The following is a 21,636-nucleotide window of genomic DNA, read 5'->3' as shown; positions in this document are numbered from 1 at the left end:
TAAGACTGGTAATACATGCCCTGGGCAAGTGAAGATCTTCAGCCTCTGGCCTTTTGCAACACAACACACTGAAGACATATATTAACAGCCCTATAAAAATAGACCCTGTAATGACTTGTGGCTTAAATAAACATACTTGTCTTTCTCTTTTCCTCCTCCGAATATCGGATGCAATAAAACTCCACCAGTCTTCAGTTCATATGCCACTATTTGATCTAGCTCCTAAAAAATACAACATACATAAGCAAACATGATTTTAAAAAGTAGATAAATCATTTAAAGAAGACAGGAAAGTTCTTCATGTCATTGTTTAAGCCATAGCACCTAACTAAACTTGTTTACAAATACAAAGAGCATTTTAAAATCAGGGATGTTCCTCAGGATGGCAAACAATAATAAACCAGTAGAAATTAGTAGTTAATACTTGTTCTGGGTCTGGATTGCAGATCAACACCCAACAATATTTAACTACATTATATCTAAAGTGTATTATTGTTCAATAAGTAAACTATCTTTGACCAAAGGAAATAAAGGTAACCCCCATTTCCTTGCAGTGGAAAGTAATACTGGTTATACCTACACAGTAGACTGCAGCATACAGTAGTTCACCTCAACCCACGCCCAAGCCAGACAGAAGCCATCTTTGAACTGGAACGAGTTTGAATTTGTGTGGTGCTGTGCCCATGTTAACATGCACACTTCAAGGCAGGATGCTCACATAACTCACTATCACTCAACAGCCAATATGGCTTTTGAATCAAACTGGGTCAGCTTGAGCACAGGGGGAGGGAACTGATGGCTATCTGCAACCCAGTGTTAGTTAATGAATTCCCAAATCTTGATACATGTCAGTATTTATTGATTCATATCAAATTATACATTTTGATATATTGGTAAAACATTCAAAGCAGTAACAGCAGAACTGGAGGCTGCAACAGTAACACCTCTTAGTTCTATGCGGAAGCACTTAGCTAACTCATAGGGAAGAACATGAGCAATTAATATCCAGAAGTAACTTCTGCTGCAAGCAGCAGTGAACTCTCAAAATAGATGTTCATTTAGTTCTGCTGTTCTCTAAAACACCTTTAGTACAGACAGCACATGACTGGTGAGCTGGATATGCATTAGGCAGATAAGGATATGGTACTGAGACCCAGTGTGTGTAAGGGATGTAAATGGACCCCATGGGGTTAGGAATCTAGTTTTTGGAACAGGAAGAGAATGTGATGAAAGGAAGAAGATATACATCTTTCTGTGAATTAATGTTACTTGCAAAAAACCTAGGAGTCACTGCTGCTTTCACTAGAAATTACCTGTCTCAGAGCATTAAATTAGGAAATGTAAGATAAAGACAGAAATTTCATTTCCAAACCCAGAAATCCCTTCATCAGGGGTCTTTGACCGTTTCATTATTTAATTTAGCACTTCAATACATATTAAAAGATACCTGATCCACTATTGATCCAAGATTACAATGGAGCCCTTCAGAACTTTATGGGTGTACACCACAGTATAACAAATCCATCAAATATATCTCCTTATGAATCCCATATTCTAGATGCTAACAAAATACTTTATTACTTTTTCTTTCTGTTTTTGTACAAAAGCCCAAATAACAAGAGCAAAACTAACTGCACAGAGAGACAATGAACATTATTATTCATAAGGTAGAGAGAAACATATTTTAGCTAGTATGGTGGTTTTCCTTGCACCAAGTAGTAAAAGTATCTCAGCTCTTAAGTTTTGTCACGACTAAAGATGTCTTTAGATTGCAATGTAAAACTGTATTTATTACAGTCTTGTTTAATACTGCATCTTTTTTGATGTAAAATGTCTGAAAGATATAGAAAATAGTACTATTATATTGTTACCTGTTTAATCCAATGGCGATACTCATTAACACCAAAGGTTTTTTTCATCCAAAGGCCATAAATATAACCAGAGATTCCCTTTAGCACCCATTCATCTGACCTATAATAAGAAAGAAGCATGAATTACAGCACTTCAAAAGGTATTTTGTAAGGGATGGTATTTTTGACCAGCTCAAAACAGCCACAAATTTCAGCAAGTTATATAACTTCTCTAAGTCAATAGGAGTCTGATGAGCTGTGAACCAATTTATGGAACCTGGCACCTGGATGGGACCGATAAAACTGAAAAGCCAGTGAAACCTAAACTTCTACCACAGAAACCCATGTTAAAATACAAACCCAAACTATTTAAGCTTAAATAGTAACAATAAAACCATAAAAATGGACAATGAAGTTAAAACAACTGCTAATCTGTATGATCCAAATTTGTTAATAAACATCTCAATGCAATGCAGATTGGCCAGCAAGTAGACAAAATACCTTTCCCACAATCTGGGGGACATCCATTTAAACACCTCTTCTGAAAGAGTTATGTTCAGAAAGGGAAAAGTAAGGACAAAGCCTACAAAATGATCATGAACTAGTGACACACGATAATGTCACATGTGATCAAGTGCATAGACATAAAAAAAAGTCATTATGATGGAGAAAAAACTGGCTTCACCATGGAAGGAGGCTAGAAATAAAGGAAGAGACCAAAAGAAATAGTATAAACATAAATTTAAAAACATGTTCGTTGATTTTTTATTTAAGCCAAAGATACTCTGGAACATACACTTTTGCCATGAAAAAGAAGTTCCTGATATAAAGCAAAAGGCTTTAAAATAAATACTGGCCAGAACTGCAAGAGGCAGCAGAAGGGGATCTTCTAGGAAATGTAGCTATAAGCAGCTTACCACCCCAGTGAATTTGCCTATTTTACACTAATTTCTGCATTCCCCTCCCCAAAAGTCTTTACAATTAGTTCTGTGCTCCACAAGTACTTCCTATGCAGGCTACACATCACCCAAAATAAGACAGAAATTTACTGATGATACAAAAGATTCTCCCTTCTAAAACTTCCAGGTGCCAAAGCACACTACAGCGTTCAGTAGCAATAATTTCTGAAACAAGTTCAATCTCTGTCTTTAGAACCTTTATATCTCATATTCTCCCTTCAAACAGAAAAAAAAAAACAAAAAAGAGACCACCTAACCTCATGGATTTTCATTTATTGAGTTGGGTTCATTATTTTTCACTTTTTTTTTACTTTCTTCTACAGTTACTGTTTCATTTATTCTTCTGACAAAATGCAACATGCAAATTAAAATCAGAATTTCCCAGATCTTCCCAATTTTCTAGTGAGTTCAATAGTAAAATACTTACCAGGACATTCTGGATATAAAACACCCAAAGAACTGCTGGGCCAGGGCCTGTGCTAAGCATCTCCTTGTCAGTGGAGTTTCATCTATAATCATTGCGCTGTGCAAGAGATTTGTGCTGGAGCCCCATAAAAAGAAAATAACACAATATGATCACAAGCTCTGAAGAAACAAAATAGAGACTTTGCTTTAACAGCCAAAACAAATGAAGTAATTCCTTCACTGGTTTCCCAATGAGATAGTAACATCTTTTTGTAACACCCTTAATCCAGGCAGATCTCCTGCTATTATCATCTACATACAACTGTGTATGTAGTAGTTTGTTTTAACAGGTGAAACTCTTTTGCATTCCTGGTACTCTATTCCAGCTGAAGAAAAAAATAAAACTTAATCAAACTTCTTCAGTTTTCTTAAATATTTCATACATAGTGTTTCCAATCCAGCAAGAAAACCACTGCCAATTTTTTCTTGAAGAAGATACAAATCCAACATCTTTGTAAGAGATAAAATCAGAAATGGTGTTAAGTCTTTAATGTCAAAAACCCCTCAGCCTCTTCAAACTAAAGAGCCCAAAACTCAGGCCACCAAAATAAGAGCTTCACATATTTCTCAATACTCTTAGATCGAGAGCTTCTGGGCTTTTGGATTTAAGAAGGTGTAGTTTTCTCAAATACTAACCTGAAAATACTCATGGATGCATAAGCAGCTACTTCAACATAAGCTTCATCTATAAAAACAGTCTTGAAACAGGAGTATGGATAGCGGCAGGTAAGAATCTCCTCATAAAACTCAAACACCTCATGAAGGTAGGACGTGGTATGTTTGAGCAATGGGAGAAGTTGTGGTAAGCAAAAGTGAGTCACCTACAAGCAAAGGAGAATTTGGTACAAGACTGACAAATATATTTAAATCCATAAATATCAAGTATATTGCCTAACAGCAAAAAATACCTGAACAAACAGAAATCAAAACCTACCCCAAACGGGGGGAAAAAAAAACAAAACCAAACAAAAACCCACAAACCCTCCCCCCAAAGACAACAAAAATCTAGCTGCTATAAATTTCACAGAAAAAAAGCACTTTCAAGCTGTGATAATGACTATCAATGACAGAAAAGTGCACCAGGATATTGTGAGAGCAACAACAGGAAAATAATCTCCACAGACAACACATGCTAAACAATGTCTACCCAGAGGTGTGCATCATTTAAGAAATACATGCCATTTTTCTTACATTTTGCAATTCAACATATTTTGGAAATAATATTTTTCTTTTATGCAGTAAAGACTCAGCTATTTTCAAATGAGTCAAGCAGTGCTACTTTTAAAAGACTTGTCGTGGCTAAAATTGCAAGTAACCTTTGATATTACTGTGTTTTCCACAAAATTATGATGTAGCCAATCATATTGTTTCAACAGTGACACAGGAACAAAGCTGAGACTGTACAGTTCAAGAAGTATAATTCAAGAGAGCTCTATAGAAGTCAAACTGCAGGAATTTATCAGCTTGGGTTTTTCAAATAACAACTGATATTTTTTTAAGTTATTACCTTTCACAGGTGAGTATGCCCCACCAATAAAAGTCAACAGAACACCATTCTGAGGACTAAAATCTGACATTTGCCTTTGGATCAAGGAAAACATAGCTATTTACCAGTATATTCCTACCATGCTTTCAGAGGAAGAATATACAGGCCAGTCTTTATGCTAAATTGGTACCTTTATGTGCCTGCCAAGTCCATCCTTACCCAATCTGAAACTACAGATGTAAATATAAATGGGTGGACTTCAACATTATGGCAACAATCTGTTAAGAATGAAAACTCAATGTCAAATTCAGCTTAGAAAACTACGCAAATGTGTAGCAACCATTTTAATCTACTACCAGCAACGGGATTGGTTTAAAGCTATTTTGAGAAAAATGCTTTTACCAACTCCAGCTAAACTAGCTCTGTAAATCTGGGCATAAGTGGAATTATTGCTGATTCAAAGGCTTTACTTTGAAGACAACTTTAAATATAGACATTACAAGACAAGTTTACCATATAACTGTATTCATGGAGGTTGTATCTAGACATACTCACATTTGACCAATATATACTGGTTGCAATAAAAACAGTCACTAATTCATTACAAAGAAAAAAAAAGGCCTCTATGAAAATTATTACCTCATGCATATATGGATCAACAAGGATTTCAAAAGGTCCTATAGCCAAAGAGATGTTAGAAGCTGCAGTTGGAATAGTCAGCATGTAATGAAAAGTCTTCTTTCTCATATCATGGGTATATACAGTTTCCACCAAGTCTCCATTTGAAACAGCCACCATTGCAGCATCTACAGTATACTCAAGTTTCCAGGTACACAATTCAGAATATGAATCAACACAAGGAAACCAAAATCTGGGTAAGTCAAGATTGGGGAAAAATGGTTAGCAATTATACTTAATAATAATGCTCTCTTTTTCACAGCTGATTTTTCTCTCAAATTCCAAACTATATTCTTAAATACTCTGAATCACAGAATAGTTAGGGTTGGAAAGGACCTTAAGATCATCTAATTCCAACCCCCCTGCAGGGACACCTCCCACTAAACCATGTCACCCTGTCCAACCTGGCCTTGAACACCTGACTCCCACTGCATATTCATTTTATAAATCATTACCAGTTTCCTTGCCATTACCTCCTGTAGAGCTAGAAAGACTAGAAATCCTAATTACTAATCATTAGATGCTACTTCGAATCCTTTCAAGCTTCTTCTGAAAACAAATTAAGTTTTACAATGTTTCAAACTTACAAGAATTCAAAGAAATTATTTGCATTTCCTACACTTTGAGATTAAATAGGAAATACAGTCTAACATTCAAAGACAGTTTTCTTACCTTGTAGAATTTTGATAACCACATGAAAAGACATGAGCCCCTCTTTCTGCCATGCTGCCCTCCATGTTGGGTACCACAAAATGAAGGCCTCCTTTTGGCTGGTCCAAAGAAAAGTTTATATGCACCTTCAGGACTTTTAACTCTGCAACACCAAGAACAAAATGTGAGTAAACATATACATATTACATGTAATTTATTTCAGAATAATCATTCAGGTTTGGACTCTTGCTCTTTCAAGATTACACGTTTTCTTCATTCTCACAGACCTTCAGGTCCACTTACAAAATACAGCTCAAAAGCTTACAAAACTGAAACCTCTTAAGCTTTAACTTACAGGATATGAATTGAAAAGAATTTTTATTAAATAATAAAATCTGCAACTGCAGTTACAGCTCATCTTCCAACTCCCCAATAATAAAGAATCTTTATACAGTGATTATACCCTACCCATGACCTCTTTTGTACCTTGCTGAAATAGTTTTTCTACACAAAAACTGCATGTAATAGGCACATTCTTAAAATACATGTTATTGTCATTTGCAGTTTCTTAAAACCTCTTATTATAGTTTAAAATTTTCCTGTAACTTAAGTGTCTTTGCTTTGGTTTAGTTTCACAGAAATCTCACCTATGAATAGACTGGCAAGAAAAATCAAGCCTATGGTAAAATTTATCCAACAAGTCTTGCCATATTTTGGCATTAAACTTTAAGAAGAAAAATTATACCTGTTTGAATATTTTCCCTTCTATGCTTGGAAGTAAGGCAACAGGAACTTAAACTGAAGTTAAAAAACTCAAGTGTCTTTCCCATTAAGGTGTATCTGACAACACTGTGTGAGTCAGCTTCACGATACAGTTGTTATTATTCTCTCACAGGTCACATAAAAGCATGCGAAAACCTGATACAATGATGTAAGAAAACAAAAAACTAAGAAAATCCATGTAAGAAAATAATCAACACTGGAGACTGATTTATTAAAGCAGCTACTTGTTCCAGGATCCAGTGTAAAAGAGTCTACTTTTCTCTACCAAATCAATTTAAAAATGACTATTCTTCAAAGGGAGATGGGGAAAAAATAATACAGTTTGGTTGTGTTTTTTTTTTTAAATATGTATACAGACATATCCTTGTAAATTATTTTCTTGTTGGACCATATAAATTGTAAGCAACTTCAATATCACAAGTTACCAAGTCAGTATACTCCATTACAGCAACTTCCTCATGTATACTTCTGGGCTCGTGATCACCCAGAAGTGAGACTGTAAAGAGTGTTAAGAAACCTTGCAACCACTTCTCTGAATTACTCAGAAGCATGAAGGTATTTTTCAAGCTTCAACTGGAAAGATATCGGTGTGGAAAAAGGAAATATCATGTCACAAAACAATGTAATGTTACTTCTGTTTATCTGAATCTTTCTATGCAAACCAGTAGCTAACAACCTTGTACATCTTAAATTAAGCTTTCAATATAGTCTCTTTACCATCAACATGTTTCCACAGCTCTGAGGGAACCTTAATGCAGAGCTCTCCATTTCCAGCATCTGGGTCCACAGCACTGACTGCGGCAGCATAGGCATTGGAAAAATAGTTGAGATTCCTCCTGTCAGAAATACCCAGTTAATTCTTAAAGAACATGCTGAACTACAAAAAACAACTTTGGAAATTATACGATTTCTATACTGAATTTCATGGTGCATGTTCAACCAAGTATTCTGTTTTGATTTTAAAGGAGTAGAGGGAAAAGGAGGAGTACAGTTAGATTTCAAACCCCAGAACTTAAACCCAGGCTCTTACAGAAAAGATCTGTGATCAAAAACCTTAAGCAGTAATAATCCACAATGAATTAAATGAGAAATGCTCAGTGTTATTTTCTTCCCAATAAGAGTAACAGTTACATTTATTGGACTAGAAAATAAAATTTTTTTTATAAATTTTGGATTAAGCTTGTATGCTTATTCTAAACATCTGTCTTGAAGATGTGCCTCCTCATATATTGCAGTTCTGCTTTTAAGTTGCTTTTCTAAATGTAGTGAGATTTTAGCTTGGCAATGGTATTCCCTTAGCTTGATGGATAGTAATAGTTCTATGCACTTGTAAATATCACATAAAATATTAGATGCTAGAGTTTTGGCCTTAACACACACAGAAATACGCATTATACTTTTAGTGTAATCAGGTTTGACTTAAGCTACTATATATTAGTTGCTACTTCACTGTGCATTTCATTCAAAAGTCACACCATTACTTCAGTTATGATTTAGATTAATTGTTATCTACTGCATATGTCCACTGCTAAAGTGGTCATGAGCAGGATGGTATCTTATTATTTAATATGATTATGTTCAAATGCTGGAGGATGACCAGTCAAGTCCAAAACTAACTCTGCTTTTGCATGTTTACATGATAGCTTTCATACTTTCTAAAAATGGATTGTTAAACCACAGAATATGGGAGTAAAACCTTTTTTAATTATAATCCTCCAGTACAGAGAGCTCTTCAAAAGCTTCCACAACTAGGTATCTGAAGAGAAAGTGTTTGAACTATTCATCACAGTTTTTTCCAGAATTTAGGTATCAGTGATTAATCCAAGCAATATGGGGACAAAGCCACAATCCAACATGAAGCTACCACAGAATCATAGAATAGTTTGGGTTGGAAGAGACCTTTAAAGGTCACCTTCTCCAACCCTCCTGCCATGAGCAAGGACCTCTTCAACTAGATCAGGTTGTTCAATGCCCTGTCCAGCCTGACCTTGAATGTTGCCAGGGATGAGGCATCTACCATGTCTCTGAGCAACTTGTGCCAGTGTTTCAACATCCTCTGTGTAAAAAAAAAATCTTTCATATTTCCAGTCTGAATTTCCCCCCTTTAAGTTTAAAGCCATTTAAATACCCCCTGTCCTATTGATACAGGCCCTGCTAAAAAGTTTGTCCACATCTTTCTTACAGGTCCCCCCTGAAGTATTGAAAGGCCACAATAAGGTTTCCCTAGAGCCTTCTCTTCTCCAGGCTGAACAAGCCCAGCTCTTTCAGCCTGTCTTCACCAGGGAGGTGCTTCAGCACTCTGATAATCTTCATGGCCTCCTCTGAACTAACTCAAACACATCCACGTCCTTCTTACATTGGGGGTCCCAGAGCTGGGTGCAGTACTCCAGGTGGGGTCTCATGAGAGCAGAGTAGAAGGGCAGGATCACCTCCTTTGACCTCCTGGCCACTCTCATTCGATACAGCCCAGGATACAGTTGGCTTTCTGGGCTATAAGCACACACTGCCAGCTCATGTCCAGCTTTTCATCCACCACTAGCCCCAAGTCTTTCTCCACAGGGCTGCTCTGAATCCATTCATCCCCCAGACTGCATTGATACCAGGACTTGTCCCAACTCAGGTGCAGGATTACTGCACCACGACAGAGTTAAGTTTTGGCTGCAGACTCCACTCTTCCATGGAATCTGAAGTCCACACAAAGCAGACATGATCTCATGTCGGGATTTTGCTTTCATCTAACCATTCTCTGTTCACCACCCACAGAGAAAACAGCATTCAACCCAAATTATAGTACCTTACTTGGAAGACTGAAGGGTAATTAACCATGCCAGCATCATCCTGTAAGTCTAGGTATGTCAACCACCATGGTTATATTCCTAGCCTTTTACATCTAAAAAACTTTGCTAAAACACTGAAATATATTGAGAACATATTTTCATGCAGTTCTTCATCTTTGGCAATAATAATGCACAAATTCCCTGGCACCACTACCAAGACTGAGAATGTTAGGAGCAGTAAACTTGTCTACTTTGCTTGGAAGCTTCTGAAAATCGGACGTGAATAGTAAGTAGGAGCATATGAGCACAGAAACACCCAAATCACAAGTTTTAATACATAATAATTTTTTCCCTTCAGCTACGGTTCAAGAACAATTCAAACCAAATTAAACTTCAGCTGATGTGCTGTCTCCTAGTCTCAGCCACACATTCCTACTCCATCAATCATTAAGAGGACCACTGTTCACCCGACCCTGTGGTGATGCAGCTGAAACTGCCAAATGTCAAGTGGAATGAAAAAAAAGGGGCTTTTTTTTCTTTGCAGACAGATTTCAGTTGGTTTATTGGTTTAGCTCCCTGATCTGACATACTGAGGGGTCAAAGAAGTGCTGCTACTGAGGCACAGAAGACTGAGTGGGATCATAACCACTCCGATCGATGCTGCTTTAAGCTGCCTTCAAATGGCATCCTAGGAAGTCAAACAAATACTATCAGGAAAATGCTCTTTAAGAAAAGACTGCATGACTAAGAACTAGCTTAGCAATTAAAGACGCAACAGAAAACAACAGTAACATTCTGTTAGACTGTAAAGCCTCAAAGTTTTTAATTTTAATCTAAACTGGTTCTGAAAATTCACTATTATTGACAGGGGATCCCTTTCCAATACATCAGTGAGAATTTGTTCCAAATTTGGGGATTATGATGAGCTTGTGGTTACATTTTAAACATCAATGGGTCCACAGACAGGAAAAAGTTATGATTTTACAGCAAAAAAAAAAAAAAAAAAAAAAAGAAGGTAGGTTTCACAGGGCTTAGCATTTTATGGAAAACAGCCTATTCTGATATTTCTATTTTTGCGAAGTGTTCCAGTTCAAATGGGTGATTCATTGTAAAAGGAATCCACTGAAGGCTTAGTACCACAGATTAATTTGTTTCATAGGTTGTACTATTCTCAATAAACTCAATACAGCCATTTTAAGAAAAACAGAGCACATGCCAAAAGTTACAGCCCAAGGAAAAAGATCTGTTTTCCTAATGCTAAGTGTAGGTTGACAATAGATAATCTCCAGAGATCCCTTTCAAACCCAACCATTCTGTATGTGATGTGATTCACATTTCATCCTGATAGAGATACATTTTATTACCACAATTTACCCAAAACACAGTTAAGTATCACCTGCTACAAGCTAAGGAGTGTTACATCCCAAATAGAAGGAAGTGCAGCAGGAGGGCCAGGAGACCTCCCTGGATGGATAAGGAGCTCCTGAGGAAAACTCAAATGAAAAAAGAGGCTTATAAAAAGTGGAAGCAAGGACAGGCGGCCTGGGAAGAGTACAGGGATGTTGTCTAGGAAGCTAGGGACCAGGTTAGGAAAGCTAAGGCCCAGTTAAAATTAAACTTGTCTAGGGGTATTAGGGATAAAAGGAAGGGATTCTACAGGTACATAGCAAATAAAAAACAGACTAGGGAGAATGTAGGCCCCCTCAGGAAGCTCTCAGGAGAACTGGCTACACAGGATTTGGAGAAGGCTGAGGTTCTGAATGACTTTGCCTCGGTCTTCACTGGCAAAGGCTCTGACCAAACTACTCAAGTCTTGGAAGGCAGACGCAGGGACTGTGAGAATGAAGACCTTACGTCCACTGTAGAAGAGGATCTGGTTTGAGAACATCTTAAAAATCTGAACGTGCACAAGTCCATGGGTCCTGACGAGATCCATGCGCGGGTCCTGAAGGAGCTGGCAAATGAAGTTGCGAAGCCGCTGGCTATCATATTTGAGAAATCATGGCAGTCAGGTGAAGTTCCTGATGACTGGAAAAAGGGAAATATAACCCCCATTTTCAAGAAGGGGAAAATGGATGACCAAGGGTATTACAGACCAGTCAGTCTCACCTCTGTGCCTGGCAAAATCTTGGAGCAGATTCTCCTGGAAGGCATGCTAAGGCACATGAAAAACAACAAGGTGCTTGGTGACAGCCAGCATGGCTTCACTAAGGGGAAATCCTGCCTGACCAATCTGGTGGCCTTCTATGATGGGGCTACAGAACTGATGGACAGGGGTAGAGCAGCTGATGTCATCTACCTGGACTTGTGCAAAGCGTTCGACACTGTCGCACATGACATCCTTGTCTCAAAATTGGAGAGACATCAATTTGATGGATGGAGCACTCGGTGGATAAAGAACTGGCTGGATGGCCACACACAAAGAGTTGGGGTCAATGGCTCAATGTCCAGCTGGAGACCAGTAACGAGTGGTGTCCCTCAGGGATCGGTGTTGGGACCGGTCTTGTTTAACGTCTTTGTCGCTGACATGGACAGAGGGATTGAACGAGCCCTCAGCAAGTTTGCCAATGACACCAAGCTGTGTGGTTCGGCTGATACACTGGAGGGAAGGAATGCTATCCAGAGGGACCTTGACATGCTTGTGAGGTGGGCTGATGCCAACCTCATGAAGTTTAACCATGCCAAGTGCAAGGTCCTACACCTGGGTCGGAGCAATCCCAGGCACAGCTACAGGTTGGGCAGAGAAGAGATTCAGAGCAGCCCTGCAGAGAAGGACTTGGGGGTGTTGGCTGATGAGAAAATGAACATGAGCCACCAGTGTGCGCTCACAGCCCAGAAAGCCAACCATATCCTGGGCTGCATCAAAAGGAGCGTGACCAGCAGGTTGAAGGAGGTGATCCTGCCCCTTCACTCTGCTCTCGTGAGACCTCACCTGTAGTACCGTGTGCAGTTCTGGTGTCCTCAACATAAAAAGGATATGGAACTGTTGGAGCGAGCCCAGAGAAAGGCCACAAGGATGATCAGGGGACTGGAGCACCTCCCGTATGAAGACAAGCTGAGAAAGTTGGGGCTGTTCAGCCTGGAGAAGAGAAGGCTCCGTGGAGACCTCATAGCAGCCTTCCAGTATCTGAAGGGGGCCTATAGGGATGCTGGGGAGGGACCCTTCATTAGGGACTGTAGTGACAGGACAAGGGGTAGCGGGTTAAAACTTAAACAGGGGAAGTTTAGATTGGATATAAGGAGGAAATTCTTTCCTGTTAGGGTGGTGAGGCACTGGAATAGGTTGCCCAGGGAGGTTGTGAATGCTTCATCCCTGGCAGTGTTCAAGACCAGGCTGGACGAGGCCTTGGGTGATATGGTTTAGTGTGAGGTGTCCCTGCCCATGGCAGGGGGGTTGGAACTAGATGATCTTAAGGTCCTCTCCAGCCCTAACTATTCTATGATTCTGTGATCCTAATAACAAGCATCCATTTGAGTTGTAGATTGCCTGGAGACTAGCTGCAGCATTGCTACTGAACTGTCACACAGCCCAAACTTACAGCTGATAAACCACTTTTTTTTCTACAGTACTTAACATCAGCTTGGCAAAAGAAGTTATTTGATCCACATGTAATTCATTATTCTTCATTACTTGTATTCATTTTCTGTTTTACTGTGCTTCCCAGATACAGTTAACAGTTTTCGAGTCCAACCCCCAAAATATATGATATAGCACATATCTAGCATATTTTAAATATATATTTATATGAAATATGTACACATGTAGGTAATTTATTAATAAGGCAATAATTTAAAACTTTGGCACACTGAAAAAAATTAATTTTCATCTTTGCTAAAGGTTAAGGGCTTTGCCATCTTTTTCTTCAAAATTTCTCTACACTTCTGTTTATTTCTAACAAAGTCTACCATGAATTTACAACTAGATAGGCATCATACCAGTGGAAATGAAAGCTATTTATTGCAGCACAACATATGCTCAGCCCACCAGTTATTTTTCTATTTTGTGTATATGCTAAAGGTTTGATCACTGATTTCTCAGAATGTTGCAAGACATGTCCTAAAGGCTACCACATCATGCTCTCTCTCACCTTACTGCTGCTTGCAACTGAAGCAACAAGTATGTTAGAGCTATACCAAAACATCTTCATATTTTAATGTTTAAAAACTACAGGCTTAAAGTTCAAAAAGAAAAAATAAAGCTGAACTAGTGAATAAATAAGTATACACTGCCAAAGGCTAAAACTACACTGAATAGAGGACCTACACACAGGAAAGCATTATGTGTACATTTGCTACCTATAAACCTATTACACCTGAGTAATGTCATGCAATAGCTTCTCAACCCTACACAGCAGTTATCACACAAACATATGAAGCACATAACCAGCCAACAGCAGGACCATTACAAACTTCACTTACCAGAGATTAAACCACTGCACTGGAACTCCAAACTGTTGCTGCAGCTATTTAACAGTTTACAATCCTACCCGTAGGATTTGCCTGTTTTAATGCAAATGGGGCTGAGATACAAGCAATTTTCTCAGTAGTCAGAATAGACAGTGGGATTTCTAGATACCAGAGCCCAGAAAAATAAATCCCACTTACATTACGTTGACAGAATTGAGAATGCAACAATTTACAAGAAAAGAGGGAAGATGAGGAGGACGGAGGCAGCTGGAACATTCAACAACAGCAGTCCTACACCAAGATGCAAACAGGCATTCTCCAACACTATTTGCAATTCACAAGATTGCAAACTCTTCCTTAAAAGTGTGAACCAGACGGGATTCTCTGCCACCTGGTGTACACATGGCAAAATGATGTGAATTATTTTCTACCTTACAGCACTGTTCAGAGGTTTGCTCAGTCAGAGAGGAAGTGACTGCATTCTGTAAGTTCATCCATCTATGCCAATATGAAAAATCTATGATGGCCTGAAGCATCACAAGGAAATGAAAAGATGGAAGACTGATGTTATTTCTAGATAAAACTTTAAAGATCCTTTCAGTTGTTACCTGAAATTATGGTTTGGGACGGACAGGTAAACTGGCAACGGTATCAAAGCTGAAAATATATTTTATGCACAAATTAAAGATTTCTAACATTTCTGACAAAATCTGCCCATTTTTAATTCCCTTCTTACTGAGGGGTTTTGTCATTCAGCATAAGTGACAAGAGAAAAATGTTGTTTCATCTTATGCAATGCTGAAAATGTGAAATGACAGAGACCAAGTGTCCATGATTTTTGCACTAATAGATTATAAACCACAAAAGTATTACTTGAACTGAAAACAAGTTGAATGTTCAAATTCAGAGCACAAAGAGCAGATCTGACACCAGGGTGAGACAGAAACAATTCAGCTGGTGCTGTCTGGATTTCACAGAGAAAGCTCTCTTTAATCTTGACTTTCTCAAACCTCTTTTAACTGTTTTCTTGCATGCCAAAATTTGTGCAACATAAACAATTACTTCACTTGGCCTTCACCTCCTATGAGCAAACAATCTCTCAAGTCACAGATGCTGCAGCAAGTCTTCACAAAGAAATACAGTGGCTTTAAATACAGAATTTTCTATTTTAATTGAATTCTCTTACTAAGGGAGTAAGAATTCTTTAAAATATTTTAACCTTTATAAAAAAAGGTAAGAAAGATTCCATTAAATTAGTAACTTTTTCTACATACTTTATGTATTCTTTTAGAAATCAACATTTAAGTAAACCAAAAGCTTTATAAAAGCAAGAAAATGTTTATACACAAAACCTTAAAACTTCAGGGTTTTTTCTTTACTACACACCACAGGAAAGAGTAAGGATGCAAACCAAATACTTTTAAATAAATAGGTTGCCAAGAACCATCTTCATTTCATATTTACTAGTTCAATAGACTACTGAAAAAAAAACATGTAAAAGGTAACTATAACATCAGAAACAAAACCTGATGACTAATCTGTGCCTTGTACAAAACAATTGATATATCTAATTCAGCCGCAAGGGTACAAAGGACATCATCACTAAATCTGCCATAAAAAATGAGAACTTGGAAGAGATGACAAGGTGATTTGATATAAAGACTACTACAAACCACTATGGCTACCAGAAGCAGTTCTTTATAAAGAAGGGCAGAGGACACCCACTGATGATTCTTTCTTTTTTAGGGTCTAATTCTAGAGTTTTTAAGATTTACAGCATTTCTGTTTGTAATCCTGCCTTAAGAGAAGAGATGCTGTATTTAATCCAAACTTAGCTACTACCGTCATGCTCGATACCAAATTGTGACCAGGTATGTCCATGGAAAAAAATTCACATCTGATACTCTGTAAACCATGGAATACTTTCTAAATCATGTAATACAAGATACAGAAAAGAGGCATACCAGTTTCTCATTAAGAATATTTGGTGACCTCTGTCTTTCATAACTATAAATAACACAGGAATTATGAAATACAGATACCCTCTATTAAGTTCAAACAGTGAAAACCTGCAGTAGTAAAAACCACAGGCCACTGTAGCCCTCTGAGAGACAGTATTTCACTTTGCATGCATTGTCCCTGAATTTCATTCACTGCTCTTAAACAGGGTAATATGGGAAAAGGATGATGTTTCACTATACCACTAGAATGCTAAACAAAACCTTACTTTCTCCACAAAATGACAGAATTCTCTCTCCTGATCCCTTTCTTAACATAATGGAGTGTTCACTCTGGTAATTTCAAATGCTGCACCTTTCTCACATCTTCCAGCAGTTATTCAGGATGAAGTTATTACAGAAGCACAGAACGGCTGAGCCTGGAAGGGACCTGTGGACATCATGTGGTCCAATCCCTGCTCAAGCAGGGCCACCTAAAGCCAGTTGCCCAGGAACGTGTCCAGATGGTTTGTGAATATCTCCAAGGATGGAGACTCCATAACTTCTCACAGTAAGAAAAAAGGTTTCCTGATGTTCAGAGGAAATTTCCTGGGTTTCAGTTTGTGCCCATTGCCTCTGTGACAGTGGACACAAAATACATGAAATTCCACCTGCATACAAGAAAATGCTTTACTACTATGATGGTTATCAAACACTGGAGCAGGTTGCCTAGAGAGATTATAGTTTCCACCCTTGGAGATACTCAAAACCAAACTGGAGTCAGCCCTGTGCAGTCTGCTCTAGCTGACCCTGCTTGAGCTGAGGGGTTGGACTAAGTGATTTCAATAAGCCCTTTCCAACCTAAAGGACTCTGCAATTTCATATTAGCCACTGTTAAACACATATAGTGCTTTTACTAGAAGTTCTTCAACAATTCAGCAAACTGTAAACTTAACCAAGCCAGCCAAAAGAAGGTGTGAGAACACAAACTAAGTTTCAGTAAAATCAAAAGAGTATATTTAGTGAAAAACGTTTGCCCATGTCACTTCTCTTACCAAAAACCAAACAGATGACAGATTTTTATCAAAGCCTCTTCCCATCATTTCTCAAAAATATGTGGGAAGCTACATGATTTTAAACTTGCTCTTCAATATCAGATGGTAAATAAATTTGAAACTCTTCAAATATCAAAGTGAGTTTCTATAATATTCTAAGGCTTATACTCTCATTTATGATGCTAATAAATAATGAAAGTTTGATTCCTTAGGAAAGACCAAAAACTTCATTTTCCAGCTTTTCACAATGATCAGAATTCTCCAGTGAGGATTCTGAATTTTTTGACTTACTGAGTCAAAACCAGATAGGAATTACAGAATTAACAGACTCAAATGTTTCAGTATCAGAACTCAAACAAAATGTCAGAACTCTGATATCCAAGTCAGTCTCCTATATAAATGAACATTGTAAGCTGAATTATTAGAACTCTTGCATAAGTGATGAATAAAGGAATATATTGCCATATGCAAACGGTTCAAATCCAAGGATACATAACTTAGGATAAAAAGTAGCACTTGAATTTCAGTAACTGAACAACAATTCAGTTACTTTAATACTCTAGTTTACAGTCAGAGAGACTAAGGCAGACTTAACCTGAAAGCTAAAATGGGCTAAGAAACACCTCAAAGGCTCTCTTTAATTAATGACTGTTAAGGCAATGCGTAGACAATCTCTTATAGATCCACATCATTTGAGAATGCCACTGTTCTTACAAATCTAACCAGCAGGACTGTAAGAACTCTCTAGAGTTTGCTTCAGAATAAGACTAGCTAGCTCCTATCTGCCTTCATCAGCTACGTGAGCTAACCAAGGTAGCATCAACTGCTTACTGAGCCCTCTCCATCTTTTCAGCTAGCAAATCTCTCAGAGCAATCACTGTCCAACAGGACACAACAAACAGCTGAAGGACAGCATCTTAATTTAGTAATCTAATAATTAACCTGATACAGTCACATGATTTGCCTTATTCCTATTATTTGAAGTAGTAAGTTAATTATACATAAGGCTACCTAGACGTACTGAATAAAATCAGAAGCAACTCCTACAAAAAACTTGTTAGGAAAACAGGAAATATTCCCCAAAACTTTGATACCATATGACTATTCTCATGCTTAAAAATAGGAAGCAAGAAAAATGATCATCCAATCTGACATTACACATCATGAAAATCACTGAGACTACCACCGATATCCACCACCTTTTCGCCATAAAACAATTTCACATATTTCTACAAAACTGTAATACAAAGAAATGTTAGTAATTCTAAAAAAATAATAGCACAGAGTCAAAATTATTGCCAAAATTCTCTCCCAGAATTTAGTTCTGATACCAAAAGTTACCATTAGTGAATCACCAGCTAAAACTTGCCAGTACAGTACAACAGGTCATGCTTGACAGCAACATAATACACGGCATCTGCAGACTTTTAAAAACAACACTTACTGTTTTGACTCATGGTGACAAACCTCCAGTGTTGGATCATTGTAGATGAAAGCTGCTTCTAAATCATTAACTCTCACTCTGTAAATCCGGCACTGTTTACTATTCAGCTTGATCCTATTCAGGTTTGCAACTGTGGGAAATATTGTCAGTTCCACATAACCCTATGAAAACACAAACCAAAACCTGCTATAAAATCTTTAACAACTCACAAAGTGCATAACCTCATTAATGCATTTCAAAGGAAAACTGTAGGTAAAAAAATTTTTTTTTCATTTTAAAAGGAAATTGGTTTGCCCTTTTAGAAGAGTCTAGAATACACTTTGTGTCATACCATTTAACAGGTGGGTTTTCCTGGCTATGAAACAAAATAAAATAAAAAAAGACACGATGGACAATCATGAAACATGGTTTAGTTCAAGGTGTCCCTGCCCACAGCAGGGGGGCTGGAACCAGATTATGTTAAGGTCCTTTCCAACCCTAACTATTCTATGATTCTGTGAGTGTTTTACTGGGAATGACCTGGCTCTAATGACTAGACTTCAAGTTACTGGCATCACTATGTTCTTCATCATTATGTTTTCCATCACTATGTTTTAGGTTTTGGTATCTGAGCTCAAGATGATTTTTTTAAACCTAGGCAGAATCCATTCAGTCAAGTACTGAAGTTCACAAAAAGCCACAATGACTTCAGGCTTGAAATCGTAGCAGTCTCTTCAAAGCCCCAGTAAACCCACATTCAAGCAACAGAACTCTATAAACACAACCCCTGACATCAGCTAACCCAGTGCTGAACATCAGTTTTGAATCGCAGATTGCTCTGTAACACTATTTACAATGCAATGCCTTCTTTCAGAAAGCTCTTCCTTACAGAGATTAAAGTGTTCACAAAGTATTTTATTTAATGCATATTGAGGAGTGCCAGACTTCTGAGATTAGAAGGTATAAAACATAAATAAGCTGAAGAACATAATTAGCTTGTGTGTGAAGTTATTTCCTCTAAAAGCATGAAGAAAACCCAGACATTTAATTTCTACTTTCACATTTTATTAAAAAATACTTACTACAACAGACTTTCTCTGAAAATTTATGTTGTTGATACAAACTACCTGGTGAGTTGTGCTGGAAAAAAAAAAGAAAAAAATTAAAATAAGTTTTACACAAATGAAAGCATTTAAAATAACATTTTAAACCCCCCCCCCTTTTTTTTAATAGGGAGCTCATACAGGATGTATGTACATATAGATAAATACCGTGTATAGCATATACTTCATAGAATCACAGAACAGTTTGGATTGGCTCTGTAAGTATTCACGACTGTCTAAATCTCTTACATGGTCCAAAATAAATAATGAATGGAAGCTGCACACAAGGTCAGAAAAGTTTCAGTAAAATCAAATATAGCGTCACACCAGGATTCTAGTGATACCAGAAGATAATAACATCACTTTTGAACATCATCTACCAGTATGCAAAAATCTTGTATTACTAAAGACACAGAATCAAGTTCTAACACTTTACTGATGTGTAGTATTACAATTTGCAAGCAACTATAATGCCTGCAATGAGACACCTATGGAAAATTTACCTGGTGAATTGATTCTCACGTCATTTATGTAAGCAGGTACTACACATGAAATAATGCAGTATGGGCTTTTACAATTTCGCATCATAAGAATTTCTTATTTTAAATAATGGTTACATATAACTAAGACAGGTATTTTAAACAAGTCAAATGTATTTGCTTAGATTTTGAATGACATATTAGAACTGATAAATAAAACTCAATTTAAAAAAATGAAGATAAAATAGTAATTCTAACCTTTATAAACCTCTGGAAGTTATTTTTGTATCTTTTCTGTAGTAGGTGGCATTTTCACCACATTTTGCAGCCGTGTTATTCATGACTAAAGATACAGCCTTATCATAATTCAATTTTCATGCCACCATCTCACATTATATGCACATAATCATGTACCCTGTGCATTAAAAATCGACTTTGCTTCAGCTAGGCAAGTTTAATAAAAATTCCTACAAGAGAATGATAACATCTAGCATCCAAGATGGATTCAGACGTTACCTACATGCTAATATGTATCTGAGAACAAGAGTGATTCTATTTATAAATTGTGTTACAGATTTCTAAAGAAATCAAGGAGTCATAAACAGAAATACATAAATATCCATTGAAAACCCCAACCAACTGCTTTAGAGTTTGGTTACAACCAAAACAATCCATGTGCAAAAATGACAATTTGCTTAACCAAGCTGTTTGTTGCAAATGCAAGCATTTTTTACAAATATATATACAAACCCTGAAGTCAAAAGGGTGTGACAGAGCAGCAGGGATGAGACATAGCAGCATGGTCTGTAGCGCTGATAGTGTGTGGAAATCTCTAAGGTTTGAGGAGCACAATGTACGTATCTCTATGAAACTGCATGGTTGACAGACTCACCATCCATGAGCAAGTCCATTTACATCAAACATACACCTACAACACACATTTTCTGAATGCAACCTATATCATAAGCAGCAGTTCCAACCTTCTCAGGTAAACAGTTATGGCTCAGCCTGTGGCCTGTTTCAATGTGCCCTGGTCTCAAGTATAGCAAATTAAAAATAAAATAATAAATCAATACTTATAATTTATAAGGTCTTGGGCTCTCAAATCCTTTGTCTCCTTTCTTCCTATTCATCCTGAACAGCAGCACTAGACACACACTGCTGACCGTCAGAATGGCATCAGCATCATCCTCGATCGATGTGTCCTTTGATTTTCCCCAGTGTCAAGTCGTACTTCATCACCCATCTAGCCAGTGGATCTGTGGCTCCCACCAGTCAGACATCTTCAGCTCGGATTAGCACCATAGTTACAGCACAAACAACATGCAGTTTTCTATTTAATCTTTTACGAGAGCAGAACGCTACCCCTCCCCACTGGGGGTACGGTACCAGTCCAGCGGCGCTGCGTGCTCCCTTTCCGGAGAGGCTATGATAAATAACCGGCTCAACGGGCAACGGAGGTGGGCGCTGCTCAGTCAGGAAGGCCGCGGCTGGGCAGGCACGGCCAAGGGGTCCCCGATCCGGGACAGCCGGCTGAGGCCGCACCCTCCCCTGGCAGGAGGGACCGGGGGGCGACTGTGCGA

The 21,636-nt window shown here is 37.9% G+C and overlaps 1 protein-coding gene across 4 annotated transcripts in view; it reads right to left on the bottom strand.

Annotated features, from left to right (window-relative positions):
* The window catches only part of TAF2 (TATA-box binding protein associated factor 2), a 63,391-nt gene extending 41,755 nt beyond the window's left edge, over positions 1 to 21,636 (bottom strand). The window contains exons 1-10 of one of the 4 annotated variants that reach the window (XM_057415236.1): positions 21,134 to 21,636; positions 19,554 to 19,608; positions 18,493 to 18,653; positions 7,590 to 7,705; positions 6,111 to 6,252; positions 5,400 to 5,631; positions 3,911 to 4,095; positions 3,237 to 3,350; positions 1,872 to 1,971; positions 137 to 222 (exon numbers count right to left, since the gene is read on the bottom strand). In XM_057415236.1, coding sequence (XP_057271219.1) covers positions 137 to 222; positions 1,872 to 1,971; positions 3,237 to 3,350; positions 3,911 to 4,095; positions 5,400 to 5,631; positions 6,111 to 6,252; positions 7,590 to 7,705; positions 18,493 to 18,653; positions 19,554 to 19,608; positions 21,134 to 21,186 — 1,244 coding nt within the window. In that variant the 5' untranslated portion in view covers positions 21,187 to 21,636. Of the gene's footprint in view, positions 1 to 136; positions 223 to 1,871; positions 1,972 to 3,236; positions 3,351 to 3,910; positions 4,096 to 5,399; positions 5,632 to 6,110; positions 6,253 to 6,834; positions 7,091 to 7,589; positions 7,709 to 18,492; positions 18,654 to 19,553; positions 19,609 to 21,133 lie in introns of those variants that run through there. The other 3 variants (XM_057415235.1, XM_057415237.1, XM_057415238.1) reach the window with 3 other exon arrangements.

Source organism: Pezoporus wallicus, unplaced genomic scaffold, assembly GCF_028554395.1.
Source record: "Pezoporus wallicus isolate ANWC-B61680 ecotype Strahan unplaced genomic scaffold, APGP_CSIRO_Pwel_v1 contig_3812, whole genome shotgun sequence".
NCBI lineage: Eukaryota > Metazoa > Chordata > Aves > Psittaciformes > Psittacidae > Pezoporus > Pezoporus wallicus.
Note: the sequence above shows the minus strand (reverse complement) of the source record. Positions and strands in the feature narration are given on the sequence as shown.